At 40.5% G+C, this 17,878-nt stretch overlaps 1 protein-coding gene across 1 annotated transcript; it reads left to right on the forward strand.

Moving 5' to 3' along the window:
- Positions 1-12,259: 12,259 nt before the first annotated feature.
- On the forward strand, positions 12,260-17,593 carry LOC131478794 (histone-lysine N-methyltransferase PRDM7-like; the record flags this gene model as incomplete). Its single annotated transcript, XM_058659375.1, has 5 exons — positions 12,260-12,389; positions 13,112-13,219; positions 13,429-13,700; positions 14,404-14,471; positions 17,446-17,593. Coding segments are annotated over 5 exons (726 nt in total), but the record flags the coding sequence as incomplete, so codon positions are not given.
- Between the last annotated feature and the right edge of the window lie 285 nt (positions 17,594-17,878).

Below are 17,878 nucleotides of genomic sequence, written 5' to 3' on the forward strand. Positions count from 1 at the left end.
GGATCGCTTTGAAAACCCCTCACAGCAAACAATCATACAAACTAAAAAAAAAAAAAAAAACCCTAAAATAAATAAACAACAGAAAGTAGAACTTGAAATCTGACAGGAAAGAGCTGTCATGGATTGGCTCATGCCTCGCTGGGTGGGTCACAAAGATTAGTTTTACTCCTCACCATGGTGTTGAACATTTTCCTGCACCCCTCCCACCAAAAAAAATGTTCTGCACCTAAAATGTTGACATATATCTTGTTAGAGTTACAAGCCAGTCTGGATTATCCTAAAATCTGCCAAGATCAGCAAAATTTTACTTCAACACAACAACTGGCTAAATACTAAGATGAAATGGACACGAAACAGCTGAATGGTGCCTTATGGCCATTTTAAGGTATAGAGCAGCCGGTCCTGTATATGAACTAAATTGAAATGTCAATGAGCTAATCATAGGTTGTGGCTAGGACTTGTTTTCCTTTTTTTTTTTTTTTTTAATTTATTTATTTTCTTTTTAATACACTGGTTACTCAAAACCATGTCAATTCCATAACATTGCAAATTGCTGTTGATGTTATATTGGGACTCTTAATTGACTGTGATGATATTCTGCCAGCTCAAACTTCAGACCAGAAATGGTCTCCACAAGAAACTGTTCAACCCATCTGGACAATAAGTAGCTGGACTCTATGCTTGGTATATGTTTGCAATGAAAGAATCTTGATTGAATTTGAACTGTAATACTGCATCAAGGTGGAGAAATCCACCAGGTGGGAGGGGAGGGGGAGGGAGGGGGGGATACCCAGAGCCTATGAAACTGTCACATAATGCAAAATAATTAACAATAAAAAAATACATATACCTTTAATATATATACATATATACACATATAATGGATATGTGTAATGTATATGCATAATGTATGTATAATATATGTATATATGTATGTTATATGTATATGTATATATGTATATATGTATGTGATGTGTGTATAATATATACATATAACGTATATGTATGATGTATATGTATGATGTATATGTGTGTGTATATATATATATATATATATATATATATAATTAAAAATCTATAACTCATATGGACCAGTAGGAGATAGTGTTACTTTGGTGTGCCCTGGTTTATTCAGGAGAAACCACCTCTTTGAGATCAGCAGGGATTGTAGTGGCTGTGGTGCACACCTAGTTCTACAAGAGCACTGCTAGATGATTGTATTATAAGGATAATGCATGTTCCTCACTGACTTTGAGCCCAGTTTCTTGGGCACAAACTACAAAGGCAGGCCATTCATAACTGGCGCTGGGAACACCACTCCTCACCCTGCAGGTGGGGCAGATTCGCAGAAACAAGAGAATTCCCAACATTTTGTGACTGTTGGAGTCTTCTATGCAAAGACTATGGGAATGCTGTGACTGCATGATAGTGTATGGTGTAAAGCTGGGTCTTTGGGCATTCAACATGTCTGACATCAAGGCTAAAAGATCTCTATGTATCCAAGGTAAATCATTGCAGGGCTCTGCACTTACAGGCCTACACTGAGGTTCTGTGTGCTGCAAGTGCTGACAGTTGTAGCCACTATGGGCTAATCATGGCTGTTGCTCTTCTGGAAAGAGAGGATGTGATACTGTGATTATGCCTTGATAATTCCCTCGATCGATACACCCCCAGATCTTCACTGAAGAAGTCACGCAACCAAGTCACAGAGAGTAGTTCAAAGATAAAAGCCATCAGAGGAAAAACCAAAAAGTACTTCTAGATATGCCTAAAAATAAATACAGAAATACAAGAAACAAAAACACAGAAGTAAGTAAGACTCCCTAAAAGGAACACAGCGATTCTTCAAAACTAGAATATGAAAAGAGACATGAAATGCCTGATAGGGTCCCATTCACAAAGCTGAGAGAACTCTGTAAGTACCTCGAAAAAAACTTAACCATGGAATTAAGGGATCTTTACAAAGCAAATTTGACAAACTAGGCACTGACATTCCATTTAACCTCAGAGTTTGTTAGACTTTAATCTAATGTTTCATGCTTTGCTAAGATTTTCCTATATATTATCACCCTAGACAGAAGATCATCTCGACAACAAAGGATCCTAAGGTGTTCTTCAAGTATACTATAAGATGATCTGATAGAAACCCACAGCATGCTTTCATATCTTTCTGAAATATTTGCCATAGAGTTTAGCTTATTGCCTGTGAGAAATCTGAGTGGAGAACATTTTACATTTCTCAGACTCATTCAACTATGTCATGAATCAGAGTAACTAGCAGAATTGAACTTACTCAAAACACACTTACAAGTCATTCCACTTTACAAGAAACCTAATTTTTTCAGATTTATCCCCCTATTTGTATGTCTGAGTAACAGAGCAAAAACCTGTTGGCTCTAAATTTCTTAGTCTTCAAACTAAACCAAAACATGGGTCCTCAAGATCCTGCATACTGCTACACACTCCTAGGGATGAAGCGAGAATCTAACACACGGCAGCCTCTCAAGAAAGCAGACAATTCTGGAGGGATAAATGACTCTATTAAATAAAAATTAACATATAAGGAAGTAGGGGGATAAAAAGTAAAATAAAAAAGGTGAAATATTCTGTAAGTTGTTGGCCTGATCCTCACTGACAGGGTATCCAAAATGAGATTGAAATAAAGTAAAGCAGAATTAACATGAATAATTGTCAGATGAATGTTGTAATCCTAGATTCAGAATTTTTCTTCAGAAAATCACTATGTTAGGAAAACAGTGGATCATTTTAAATGATATTTATATGAATACATATAACAGAAGCACAGAAATGTTGCAATTTAAAATACTGCATAAATTACATGTACTTATGGTTTTGCCAGGAAAAAAATCTCAATAAAAATTAAATGTTTAAAGTATAAAATATAAATATATAATTAAAAATACATAGATATACTATACAAGATATAACATGTATTATAATATAGTATTTATAATGGTTCCTTTTAAGGCATTGTTTGTATTAAATTGTCAGGATATACTTAAATAGCAGAGTAATGAACTTAATGACTATTTTGGAAGGACAACACTATTGTGATGATAGAGGCGAAAACAGGCTGTGGAGTACGGGTAAGAGGGAAGGTAAATGCTAGAGCCTATGGAACTGCATCACAAAAAAAGATTAAACTGCATTTTTAAAAATTTGTGTATGAAAACAAATCTATCAGGTTGCTTCTCCCAGGAGTGGATATGGTACTGCAATGTGACTATTGGGCTGCCTCTAAACATACGCAAATCACCAGGGACAAACGTGTGTAAAGATGACCACAGTTGGCCCCACTTTGAGAGATGGGAGATCTACTCTGTGTGTTCCTCCAAAGGAAAACCAGAGATGTGCATCTGCAGTCAACCCTGCAGTTGTTCTGTGACCCGCTCAATGCAGACCTGTTCTCCCTGTAGCTGAGCTTCTGTGTGGCACTATTTCACTCTCAAAATATGTGCAACATCCACAGCTACGATAAGCCAAAGGCTGGAATCACTGAATCAGGATTCCATTTACATTTCACAGGCAGGTGACAGACATCTAGACTCAGGAGCCACCACCTGCTGCCTCCCAGTTTATGTGTTAATAGATATGTTGAAGCAGGATCAGAGAGAAACTACTATCCCTTCACACAAAGACATCCTCCATTCCAGTCCAAGTGCATGTCCTCTCTTGTTAATAATTGGTTGTAGGATGTTAATGCACGGTATTACTCTATCCATTATGCTCCACTTGGCATGACTCAACAATGTGTGGGAATATGACAAAGCATCTATAGAAAATGTGAAATGACATATGTATCTCCAGGGCCAGGTCTGGCATCGGTAAAGCATCACCCAGAATCCTAGAATTTCATTTGGGACATGATTGGAGTCTTGGTGCTCCTCTTCTGATCAAGCTTCCTGCTAATGTGACAGAATAGTGGAAGATAGCCAATGTGCTCTGGCACCTACACACCTGCAGGGAACATCATAATGGCCTACTCCTGGCTTTTGTAGCAATTTCGGGCTGAATCAGCAGATGAGAGACCTATTTTCCTCTATCCTACCCCAGACTGTCTATTCCTTCCCACTCTCCCTTTCTCCTTACCTACCTTATTCTTTCTCCTCCCTTTCCAGTCCCCACGTTACTCCTTCTAATAAAAATAAACGGCTTTAAATAATACACAGATTCAAAAATATATGGCACCATAAAATAAAAAGCTTTCAGCTCCATTCCCAATGACATTATTTTTCTATACTCTTACACAGATATGCCATAATTGGTGCACCTGCTCACACACTGGCAAACCCTAGAAGAGTGTCCTTCTTTTTGTTGCAATGGATAGGGCTTTTATATGGATATGCATGCACATGGTTGAGTATAGCAAGCAACTTAGCAAGCACTGTATAACACAATTTAGCAAGTTCTCAGAAAAGAGTGATCCCATCACCCACAAACATTGCAATCATCTTAGTTTGAGCACACAGCATGGTATTTATACACACAGAAAACTGCATGAGAATGTGTTTCTCAGGAAGTAAGCATTCTCACAAAGCAAGAAGTTACTGTATTGGGCTAGACCTGATTTGGTAATTACGTAGATTAAAGACAGCTGGAAAACAAATATATATATATATCTTTTTTAAAGATATTTTCATTGGAAAGTCAGATATACAGAGAGACGCAGAGACAGGGGAGAAGATCATCGGTTCACTGATTCACTCCCTAAGCAGCTGCAATATCTGGAGCTAAAGCAACCCGAAGCAAGCAGACAGGAGCTTCTTCCAGGTCTCCCCCATATATGAAGGGTCCCACATCTTTCAAATGCCTTACCATGCTACAAGCAGGGAGCTGGGTGAGAAGCAGGGCCACTAGGATTAGAAATGGTGCCCAAATGGACTCCCAGTGTAGGTCAGAGATGAATTTCTGGTGATTCCCAGCAATAGTAAGCATAAATATTAAGGCAAGAAAAAAAAAAACAGGAAAATTAAACCTAATGTACTTGTAAGGCCCCATGATACTTGGAAAAGGGGAGGGAGAACAGAGAAATCTACACCACCCTAGAAGGTGTGAGGCAGACGGGAAATATAACCTATCAGGATCATAACTGGTAACTCATAGAAATAGATTCGAATTAGCATTAGACAATAGTAAATATACAAAGGCATATGGGGGAATCAGGAGTAATCCTAACAACCTCTTAACAGGAGGGCATATGCATAGAGCAGGGGGGACCTCAGAATGGCCAGGCGGACAGGAGGAGGCTTTTATACCAATCCTTAATACTCCCAGATACTCACCAAGGACTACCAGTACCAAGGAGCACCGAGGACTACATCCCTACTGCCAAGGAGACCATGAGGAAATGGAGTGCCTTCAGAGACCAAGAACTCTGAGGTCAACCACCCCCATTTAGATCTACCACATGGGATGGAAGAAGCCCAAGTCCTGCCTTGCAGGATCCAAGGTCATCGGAACAACAACCAGGAACCCTGAGTGGTCCGCAGACACAAAAGAACAGTAAACTTTCTTCGGGACGAGGGAGAGGAGCTTTCTCTGGTCCTTGCCTGCTTCCAACTTTGGGTCCCCACCCTCTCTCGTAATAACCATCAGGAGGGCTCCAGAAACCACTCAAAACAAACACACAAACAAACCAACAAACCAAACTAGAATAGATAGACAGAGAACAACAAGGAAAGCTTAGAAGCAGACAGGAAATGGTTAGCATGGATGCACTTATAACTCACTGTGTGGGACACAAAGTTTAGTTACTCCTCACTAGGGTATGGAACATTTCTCTGCACACTCCTGCTAAACATGCTCACCTAAACTGTTGAAATATATCCAGTTAGAATTATAGAGTTAGACCACCTGAAAAACAGCCAGGTTCAGCGAAAACATGCTTCAATGCTATAAACTGCTAAAGACTAAAATGAAAATAGGCATGAGACAGCTGAATAGCCATCTAAGCCATTTTAAGGTGTATAGAACACGGTTGAATGTAAACCAAAATTGAAATGTCTATGAAGAAGTCACAGGATGTGGTTGAGAACCTGCATTATCCTATTAACATATTGATTAACCAATACCATGTCAATTAATGCCATAATGTTGTAAATGATTGGAAATATTATGTTGTGGCTTTTAATTGATTGGGATGATACCCTGCTGGCTCTACCTTCAGACCAGAGATGGTCTCACCAAGAAACCATTGAACTTACCAGGACAATAAGATGCTGCAATTTATGATTGGTCAAAACTTCCAATGAAAGAATCTCAACTGAATTGGAACTATGGAAATGCAACAAGGTGGAGCAATCCACCGTGGGGGGGAGGGTTTGGGGAGGGGCAGGGAAAAATCCCAGTGCATAAAAAAAAAAATGTATCACATAATGCAATGTACTTAATTTAAAAAAAAAGAAAATGAAATAAAAATATGTTTTTAAAAAAATTAGCATTTGTTATATTTCTCTATGCTCATTGTGACATTTAATACATCTCTTGAATTTACTTGTTCTCTTCCGCTGAACACTTTTGTGGTTATTCAAGGCAAAGACATTCAAATTTGTATCTTTCTCTAAGTTGACGTTATTTTTTTCTGTCACTAATACTTTATCTTCCCCTTCAGCTATAGCCTCAAGTATTAAATATATGTATTTCCTGTTTTGATTCTGTACTGGAAAGTTCTCCCTTATTCTGCTTCACTGTTTTCTCATTTTTCTCCTAGCAATACAATTTCCTTTCTTTATCATTTTCATTTTTAATGAATTGATTCATCAGGGTTAGCAAAGGTACACATTCACTACAACACAGACCTGGCAATGTGATATTAACAACAGAAAATAGACTCTACAACTCACAGGTACAATCATAATGCCATAACTAATGGCTTAGGACTTGAGAATGAGACCAATACCACTGCCAGAGCAATACAAGTGAGAGCTATCACCGCACACTCCTAGGAAGTAACACATGCACAGTCTCCAGAATTCAAGGAAACAAGATACATCTAATCCCAAGGTTCAAAGGGAAAGCCCCTAACTCAGAGCCCTGCCGCCAATAAAATAATTAACACATTGCCCCTAGCCTTTCAGAAAGCAGTACACATGGAGAGGTGCTGAACACCAAAGAATATGCATTAGTTCAGATACTGACATTTCAGAAAATAGCACACATATACACCCTGAACTCCCAGGAACCATCACACACATAGACACTGGCACACCCAGAAACAGCCCACATGTGTTTCAGCATACCCAGGACACAATACACAACATGGATTTTGACTTTTCAGGACACAGTTGCTTCTGCCTGGAGTTGAGCTATTGAAAACAAGTCTGGCTTTGGTTCCAGAAAGGCCCAGCATAAATGCAGCATTCTGAAGTTGAAGCTTGACTTGAGCTTGACTCTTGGAGGTCTTACTATCCCCTGAGTAGGACACAGATGTGCTGTGCATAGGGCCAGGACTTGGGTGCGAATAAACTCAGCTCCACCCAAACCAACAGGACCCAAGGCTGAGGTAACCATGACTGATAGTCGTGGCTCCTTCCTCTGCCGTGCACCATCAGTTCCTAGATTGCCAACCAGCACTATTGCTTTCATCATAGCATCATCAGAAAGCAGTACCATACAGAATATTCACACTTCATACTGGCATTTTCTGTAATCCCAGACGTGTCACAGGAGGGGACAACAATGGTTAACAGCACTTGGGAGAGCAGGAATAATAGACCAGAGCCCAGGCCGTGACATTGTAGTGTGACCCCTTTCTCCTTAGCCTGTGCCACAGGCCCCTTCACCCTGAGCACCTACCAATCTCCTCAGGGTGATAGAGTATGGGTCCTTTGCAGTTGAGAGACCATGTCCACTAGCCTGAGAGAGCCCTTTGCCCTCAAGCCTGGTGTGCTGCAATAACCCCCACCCAGCATGTCACCAATCACAGAGTTGTCCTTTGAATAAAGTCCAGGCCACTCCTAAACTGCCCAACTTGAGAGATCCCAAGCCTCATTCACACAAATGCTTAGCCTCAAATAATGCATACACTTACCCAGGCTTCAGTAACCTCAAAGTACCAAAGGCACATACTCTTCAGTCAGGCTCATAAGCTTCCCATCTTAGACTCCAACCCTGTTTCACCTGAGACCGCAAACTTTATCCACCTTTGGGGAAGCCCATCATTCTCAGTACAAACCTGAAGATCTGCAAGTTGACATGTTTGGCCCCCTCCTCACCCCCAAGGAGCCCTGAATTCCAGTATTCCATTAACTGCCTGTCTGCCCCACATTCTGGTTTCCATGACGATGCACCTCTCTTTGTTGAGACAGCAGATGTCTAGAGCTGTAGGAATTCAGTGAGAGCAGAGCCTGCCTGTTGATCACTATCCTGCTGGTGCCACAGCCCATGGCTGGGTTCCTGGTTTTCAGACCTAGCTCAGAGCAAGCCCCTGCATCTTCCCTCTCTCAGAATTCTTGCTTGATGACAGACTCAGAGGAGTTGGAGTGGGATACCAGAATCACATGTGTCAAGATTCCTGCCAAAGCAAGCTTGGACACACCCAGCTTCAGCACTGGGAAATCTGGAGGTGAGAGCCTCGGGCACATTGCTGTGTTAGTGAGGTTGGCACAGGAGGTTCAGGACAGATGTTTAGCATTGGCAGAATAGACAACTGTATCGAGACCAGAGGACATGGCTGATACTTTGTTCTTCTGTAGCCACTGTGATTACACAGCAACCTCTCATGTCTTCTAACATTCCAAGATGCCTTCAAAAATGTTTCCATGTAGTTCTCCAAGGAATAGTGTGCAAAGATTGGCAAGTCAGAGCAGACCTACTTTCAAAAATGAAGTGGAAATATAGCATGCAAGTCACACAGACCTATGCAGCATCAGCCCATTGTGCTTGTGTGTTTCCCCTCCCCTTGTCCCACCTGTTCAGGGATGAATATGGACAAGGATGTTTGTGTTCTGACTATGCAGACCTCTCACCTGTACTCAATACTCCCAGTCCATCCTGGGAGTACTATGAATCGCTTTGCCTAGCACTTCTTCTTCTAGGTGTATTGCCTAAAGGGAAGATTTTGCTTTAATCTAACTCTGAGAGCCCCCTCAACTGGCTTTCTTATGAGTGCTGGCACTCACAGCCCCTGGACAACACTAATGCTTTTGAGAATAGAGGCCTATAAAGAAAGTGAGGGCCAAGAGAAATAAGCAGCAACTGAAAACCATTCTTGGGATCAAACTCAGCAATATTTGATTAACACCATTTACTATCTTGAAAACAGTGCCTGTCAGAGGCTGCTGACTTATATAAGATCCTAGAACAGTAACTATGCTATTAATCAGACAAAAAGTGGAAAATGTATGAACAGTTGACACTTAACCTGAACTAACTAATTCAAGACGGAAGTACAACCAAGCTTGTACATAAGTGGTTTGTGTATGTTGTTCAAAGTCAGAGACAGGGAGCGAAAAAGAGACAGAGAGATCTACCCATTTATTCACTCCCTAGTCTGTGCAGATGAACCTGGTCAACATTAGAGACCGGAAGCTTTCATTTGGGTAGAAGAATCCCAAGTATTAGGGCCATTACTTCCTGCTTCCCCAATTGCACCACCAGGTGATGAAGTGAAAATGACAGGTGGAACTGAAACCAGTGCTCAAGAATGGGGTTGCTCATGTTGTAGACTACTCAAACTGCCGCCCAACAATTCATTGGAAGTGTTGACTTTCTTTCTTTCTGATGACTATGCTATTTTTTTTATTAAGTCTCACAGGTTGTTAATGGAATTTTCAGGGTTTTCCATGTGTAAGCTCATGCCAAATGCAAATGTAGAAAACATGTTGCTTCATTTCCAAATTGGAGAAGCTATTTCCTCACCTCATTGTTCTGTCTAGGAAAAGTTTCAGATCAAATAATAGTAGCAAGTATGTAGAAACCATTCCTTGTTTCTGATCTTAGAGAAATTATTTTCAATTTCTAAAAACTAACTATGCAATTAATTACAGATTTTTCCGTATGATTTTTATTTTCTTTTCAAGGAAATTTCTTTCTGTTCCTAAATTGTTCATCAGTTACATTCTGAAAATCAAATTACTTTATTTAATTGAACACAATAGACATAAGTCAGAGTGGATGTGGAAATGAAGGATTTCTTTTGTTTTTTGGGTCTGTTTTAAAGATAAAAATCTTCAACACATACACATACATCTTAGTGATAGTTAAAAGATATTTTCATGTCACATCTGGATCACAGGTAGAATCCCTACTCTCTGATCCAAAATTCTTTTCTGCTAAGAATTTGCAAAGTTTTGAAATATTTATCAATGCTTTCTTGTCACCTTCTAGTCAAACCTCATCGCATGACCTGCAAAAAGAAACACACCAGACAGCAGAAGGTGAGTAGCTCTTAAAACCCTTTCACTAAAAGAAAATAATAATAAATCGATAAATAATGATCCTCTTAAGTCCCTCACAGGTAAGAGAAGAAAGGACACTGTATACTATTAACTGTCTTCTTCCTCTCATGATCTTTCGTAATAGCTAACATGATCAGGAACCTTAAACAAGACTTCTTGTGTCGCTACTTCTTGTGTTGTTTTCACGGTATTTCAGACTTTGTAAGGTTTATCATCAACACACACAGTTAAACCTTCCAACAACCCTATGAATCAGTTACTGAAATACACTCCTTTAAATGTTGAGGAATGTGAGGTATAGTACTGTTAAGTGTTTGAGATAAGAGTGGGTGTCCACACCTTCATAGGGACTTTATTTAGAGCAGAGAAAGTCTGCAAGGGCCTAGTGGCTAAATCCTCACCTTGCACACTCCGAGGTCCCATGTGGAAGCCAGTTCATTTCCCAGCTGTTCCACTTCCCATCCAGTTCCCTGCTGATGGCCTGGGAAAGCAGTGTAGGATGGCCCAAAGCCTTACGACCATGGCACCACGTGGGAGACCTGGAGGAGGCTCCTGGTTCTGGGCTTCAGATCAGCCTGGCTCTGGCTGTAGCCATCACTTGGGAATGATCCAGTGGACTGATAATAGTTGTCTCTCTTTCCCTCTGGAAATGTTCCTTACGAATTAACATGAAATCTTACTGGAGAGAGAGAGAGAGAACCTCCAAGCCTGAAGACTCCAGGCTTTAATGCTGAGAATGTATCAAACAGGCAGTAACTTAAACTTCCCTCTGTGTTCACTCATACATTAAACAGAATTGTATCTTGAACTCATGTCCTCATTCTTGTAGGATAAAACAACATCCTCTTTCTCTGGGTACTGAGTACGCAGTCCTTCCAATGTTTGCAATTATTTTTGTTTCCTGTTGCTTCGACAATACAACGTGACTTTTGAGCGTCCAGTTGATTACAAATATTTCTCCAAAATTTTGGCAGAGTTTGGGTCATGAAGAACTTCCCCAAATTTTCTGGAAAATTCATTCAACATTTTCTGATAAAACAGAAAAGCAAGTCCAAGGAATTCTAAAGATATATATATATCTTATACATATCTGCTATATGTATCATATATATGATATATGTATGTATGACTTGGGTTTCAGCTATAAAAACATGGTAAACTGGTCGTAGCACTATAGATATTACTAAATCAAATTAATGAGTATGTAATATCTCAAAATGAACTTTAGCTATATGTATGCCAATTTACAGGTCAACAAGAGTAGCTGTGGAGAAGTATCTAACAGTACATCTGGGTTCAAGCCAATTGATATAGGCACCAGCTCATCCAATCCCCAAATCAATTAAGCTCAGGATATTGTCCTTTTCAGCTTTTATCACCATCTTAATTTTTTTTCTAACCTCATGTATGCCAGCAAATTCTCCAGTTGTATTTCATCCTGTCTGTGCTTTCCTATATTTTCCCTTCACGGTCCACAGGTTGATAAGACATACTTTCCTAAAGAAGCCCTACCAACCTGCTTTCACAAATATTGTCCTCCAGATTATCTTTCTAAATGTTCTCCCCTTTTCCACTTTCATTTGTGCAGAGGAAATTGAAAACCATCTAGAGAGAAACAGCCTCAAATGATGTGATCTATCCCCAAATACACTAGAAACATAGACACTGCTTTTCCCTTCAGTATTCAATCACCTCATATGTTCGCATGTTTGCTGATACTTTAAAGAATGCCATGTACCTGAAAACACTTTGCAATCCCAAAGGACAAATGCACTGAACAATGAGTTTAAAAAAATGTTACTTTCTCATTAAAGGGAAAGTCCAGCGGGCCTTTACATAATGAAATCAGTACGAAGGAATCATCAGGAACTGCAAATTTACTAAACACAACTGGCTCAAAGAAGGGCCGGAAAGCAGTGTTCCATCCTAAGGAATCAAACAGCTCAGGACAGCACTCTACACAAAAACTTGGTAAGAAAATAATTTCAGGAGCTGTCTCTCTAGGCCCACTAGGAAGCCCAAGGAAGGTGAAGCTTGATGAGGATGGTCAAGCTGTGAGGGATGCAATTGCATGCTTGGGTCACACTCAACACAAAATAAATAGAGCCTCTAGAAACATGATTGCATTTTAAGCTCTTTGGGGAATATCTAAAAAAAAAAAATAGTGGGATCAGGTTACTTAGCCTATATGCAGACACTTCATGGAGAGGAAGTCAGTTGTCCTAGGAGTGAAGATACTAGTTAATATGCCTGTTTCCCATGGCAGAGTGCCTGGGTTCCAGAACTGACCCTATCTCTGACTCTAGCAAATTGTTGATATACAAATTAGTAACACTTGGTGAGGAGATAAGTGATTGAGGTCTTACAACCCCCTGGGAAAACTGAATAAAGCTTTCTGATCTGAGACTGATTTGGGTGCTATCCAGGTTACTCAAAAAGTGAACCTACCCACCTCTCTCTGCCTTCTGTGTACTCTGATTCTCTCAACTGCTGTGTCAATCTCTTGATGTGTCTTTCTTTGCTGTTTAAATAAACAGATATTCAAACTTCAGGGGAAATGAATTAAAACCAGAGATTGTAATGAAAAACAAATGTCCATGCAGTTTTTCCTTGTCTTGAAAGCCCTTTATTTTATTTGAAACATTAAACCCAAAAGAACTGATAACTTCACTGACTTAGTCTCTCCATCTCAGAACTCAGAAGAAAGGATGAGAATGAAGAATTTCAGATGTACAACTTGAAAGGAAGAAAGAGTCAGACATACAAAGAGTTCAGTGAGACTGAGGATGATGACTACCTGTGTAAGTGACCCTTTGGCACATCCACAAAGAAAAATCCCATAGTCTGAATTGAAATTCCACTTGTAATTTGGTCTTACATCATTCTGTCTTCTGGTAACTTGGGGTGCAAAACTGAGACTGAGTGATGTGAACACTTGGCTGCTTCTGATACTCTCTATAGCCAGCAACGTTTGGTATATGTTCCTCATCCCTTCCACTCTCATCTCCAGATTGTGAGAAGTGTCAGATCTGCTTCCTGAAGAGCTGTGCTGCTCATGGACCCCCCGTGTTTCTAAAGGACAATCCAGTGGAAAAGGGACATCCTAGTCGTGCTCTCCTCAGTGTGCCCACTGGACTTCGAGTTGGCCCATCGAGCATTCCGGAAGCTGGGCTTGGAGTATTTAATGAAGCATCTGATCTGCCTTTGGGGCTGCACTTTGGTCCTTTTGAGGGCAAGATCACAGAAGTGGAAGAGGAAGCTGACAGTGGGTACAGCTGGCAGGTAAGAAGCACATCCCTTTCCAGTCTGATGGCTTTTCTCCTGCCTAGCATGAGACTGGTTCATGTGTCCTTCTACACATTATGGCATGAGTTGAGCCAACATGATCAGCCAGGCTGTAAAGATTAGCATAGGGCTCGGCGTCGTGGCCTTGTGGCTAAAGTCCTCACTTTGAACCTGCTGGGATCAAAACTGGGCACTCTTTCTAATACCAGCAGTTCCACTTGCCATCCAGCTCCCTGTTTGTGGCCTAGGATAGCAGTTGAGGACAGCCCACGCCTTGGCACCCTGCATCTGCATGGGAGACCCCAAAGAGTTTCCTGGTTCCCAGCTTCGGATCGGCACAGTACCGGCTGCTGTGGTTAGTTGGGGGAGTGGCTCATCAGATGGTAGACCTTCCAATCTCTCTCTCTGTCTCCTCTTCTCTGTACATCTGACTTTGTAATAAAAATAAATAATTCCAAAAAATAAATAAATATTAGCCTAGAGAAAATCACTGGGCTGTTAAAAATAAAGCAGTGGCAATCTCCTCTATGGGCTTCTACTGTAGGGAAATAAACCAGAATAAATGTGTACCAACACTATGTAAAGTCTCAACATGTGTCGGAGTCATGTAATGTCACAGAACATGAGGATAGAGTTGTTAATAATTCTGCTGAACTGCACCCATTTCAGAAACGTATTAACCTATTTTTTTGAAACTCAGATAGCCAAGGGCAGGAACAGCTATGAGTACGTGGATGGAAAGGATACTTCTTTGGCCAACTGGATGAGGTAAGAGCCATGGCATGTTACAACTATACAGGATATTTCTCACCAAGACAAGATCTCTTTCCTTTCTCCTTTACTTTCCTCCGTGACTTTTGCATCATATGTCCTCTTTCATGTTTATTCTAATGAAATGTGAATGTCATGACCTGTTTCTAAAAGCATATTCTATATAAATACTATTTCTTTTTTTTTATTCATTAATTACATTGCATTATGTGACACAGTTTCATAGGTACTTGGATTCTCCCCACTCCTCCCCAAACCCTCCCACCATAGTGGATTCCTCCACATTTTGCATAACCACAGTTCAAGTTCAGTTGAGATTCCTCCATTGCAAGCATATACCAAACATAGAAACCCGCATCTTATTGTCCAGCCAAGTTCAACGGCTTCTTAGGCATACCCTCTCTGGACGGCAGGCAGAGCCAGCAGAGTATCATCCCAATCAATTAAAAGCCAGGGAACTTGAGCATTTTTTCGTATGTTTATTTGCCATTTGGGTTTGTTCTTTTGTGAAGTGTCTGCCCATTTCCCATGCCCATTTCTTGAGTGGCTTGTTTGTTTTGACATTTTGGTTGTTTTGTAGCTCTTTGTATATTCTATCACCTATGTAGTGCGTGAATATCTTCTCCCATTCTGTGGGTTACTTTGTTACTTTGTTGATTATTTCCCTGGCTGTACAGAAGCTTCTTAGTTTGATGAAATCCCATTTGTTTATTCTGGTCTTGATTGCTATTGCCTTTGGTGTCCTTTTTAGGAAGTATGGACCTACCCCCAGATCTTGCAGAGTATTTCCAACCTTTTCTTCCAAAGGTTTGAAGGTTTCTTGATGTAGGTTTAGATCTGTTATCCATTTAGATTTGATCTTAGTGTATGGTGAGAGTGTACAGTGAGAGCTTGATTTGTGTCCCATTTGGATTCCTCTGATTGCTTTTTCTTGTCTTATGGCCTCAGCGAGTACCTCTAGGACTATGTTGAATAGTATTGGAGGAAGTGGACATCCTTGTCTTGTTCCAGATCTCAATGGGAAGGGTTCCAGTGTTTCTCCATTCAGTATGATGCTGGCGTTGGGTTTTTCATATATCGCTTTGATTATGTTGTGGTTTATTCCATCAATGCCTACCTTGGTTAGGGTTTTTAGCAGGAAGTGGTGTTGGATTATGTCGAAAGCTTTTTCTGCGTCTATTGATATGATCATGTGATTTTTGTTTTTCAGCTTTTGGATGTGGTGTATCACATATATGGATTTCCGGACGTTGAACCATTCCTGCATTCCAGGGATGAATCCTACCTAATCTGAATGAATGATCTGTCCGATGTGTTTTTGAATTCTATTTTCTAGGGTTTTGTTGAGAATCTTAGCATCAATATTCATCAAAGAGATAGGTCTGTAGTTTTCTTTCTCTGTTGGTTTTCTGTCTGGTTTTCGGATTAAGGTAATGTTGACTTCATAGAACGAGTTTGTCAGGGTTGCTTCCTTTTCTATTGTTTTGAAGAGTTTGTAGAGGATTGGGGTTAGTTGTGTTCGGAATGTTTTGTAGAATTCTGTAGTGTTTTCGTCAGGGCCTGGCTTTTCTTTGATGGGAGATCTTTAATCACTGATTCAATCTCTGCTTCAGTTATGGGTTTGTTCAGTTCGTTTGCTGCCTCTGGACTAAGTTTTGGCAGGTGGTGTGAGCCTAAGAACTTTTCCATTTCTTGTTGGTCTTCTGATTTGTTGGAGTACAGCGCTTTGTAGTAATTTCTAATTATGTCCTTAATGGCTGCGGTGTCTGTTGTTATGTTGCCTTTTTCATCTTTGATGCTGTTAATTCTTGCTTTCTTACCATAACATAAATCACTATGCTTAATAAACAGAACACAAAGATGGGCCTTGAGGAATCTAGATCAACTGGGGTCATTAGACTCACTCTTTCTCTAATTAGCATTGATTAAGCCCTTCCAGTGTCAAAAATTTCCTAAATACATGGAGATTCCATGAAATTGGTGCCTGGCAGTAATGTTTCTTAGTCTTTTGACAATTATACACTGTCAGAACAACTTCAGACATAAGACCTTCAATCGATGAGACAGTGAAAGATAAAAAAAAAAAAAAGAGTAAACAGCTGGGTTCTGGGGACAGGCATTGACAAGCAGTGGGCTAAGGCAGTGACTGTGAAGCCTGCATCCCAAGTTCTGGTTGCTCTACTGCCAAACCAGTGGCTTCCCCATGCATCCAGGGAAGTTTTGGAGAATGTCCTCAATCTTTGACCTCTGTGCCCACGTGGAAGACCTGGTTGAAGCTCCTGCCTGCCACTGTGTCCTTTCTGTGTCCCCATTCCACCCGTTCTCCTGGCATCTCTGTCTCTTTCCCCTTGTCCTCTTTGCTTCTCTGCCTCTCAAATAAAAATAAAACACTAAACTTTATCAATTAAGCAAAACAAAACCAAACCTGGGATGTGGATGAGAGAAGGAAGCTGTATCTGGACAAAGGTTTCTGTGAGCAGTTCTGTGAGAGGATAAGAAACAATGAAGACTCATCTACATTTCTGGATCTGGATCTTGGACTCCCAAGATCCAGGAGAAAGATCCAAGAGAAAGGACTCCAAAGGATTGCCTTTGGGAAAGCTGAGGTGTGGAGCATGTGTGGAAAGCTAGATGTAAGGAGTGTGTCCACTCATCCAATTCTGTAGCAGAAAACTGAATGAAATTTGGAGTTTAGGGAAACTCTGTGTGCTTCATGGCAGTCAAGGTGGGAGTAAGGTGGGCTTGAGTTTTGAGGATGACTAGTGAGGAAGGAAGGAAGAAAGCATACTTATCACAATGAACACTGTATCTACAACTTGTACCTGGGAGTTCACTGATCTCATGAGAGAGGTGTATGTTTTCTGGGAGAGCTCTTGCAGAATTGGGATTCAAGCAGGGTGGAGGCTATTACAGAACACACGAGATTTGAACGTGACAGAGCATTCAAACTCAGCATTTATCTCCACCCCAGATATGTGAACTGTGCCCGCAATGATGAGGAGCAGAATTTGGTGGCCTTCCAGTACCACAGGCAGATATTTTACCGCACCTGCCAGGTCATCAAACCAGGCTGTGAGCTGCTAATATGGTATGGGGATGAGTATGGCCAGAAGCTGGGTATCAAGGGAAGCAACGAGAAGAAAAAGAAGGGAAGAAAAAGGAAGAGCTCACAACAGTGAGAGGTAAGTAGCACTGTTGTGTTGAAATAAGCAAAGGAGTCCCCTTGGGAATATTTGTGATTCAACTCTAAGGAGTCAAATGTATTGTAAGTGCTGCCAAAGTTCAATTCAAATGTGATTTCCATTTAGCAAAAACAAAGACTTACTTATCAAATAAAAGGAAGAGTTATAAGAGACTCAAGCACAGAGATAGAGAGAGATAGAAAGGAGAGATCACCACCTACT

This window comes from Ochotona princeps, chromosome Y, assembly GCF_030435755.1.
Source record: "Ochotona princeps isolate mOchPri1 chromosome Y, mOchPri1.hap1, whole genome shotgun sequence".
In the NCBI taxonomy this organism is placed as follows: Eukaryota; Metazoa; Chordata; class Mammalia; order Lagomorpha; family Ochotonidae; genus Ochotona; species Ochotona princeps.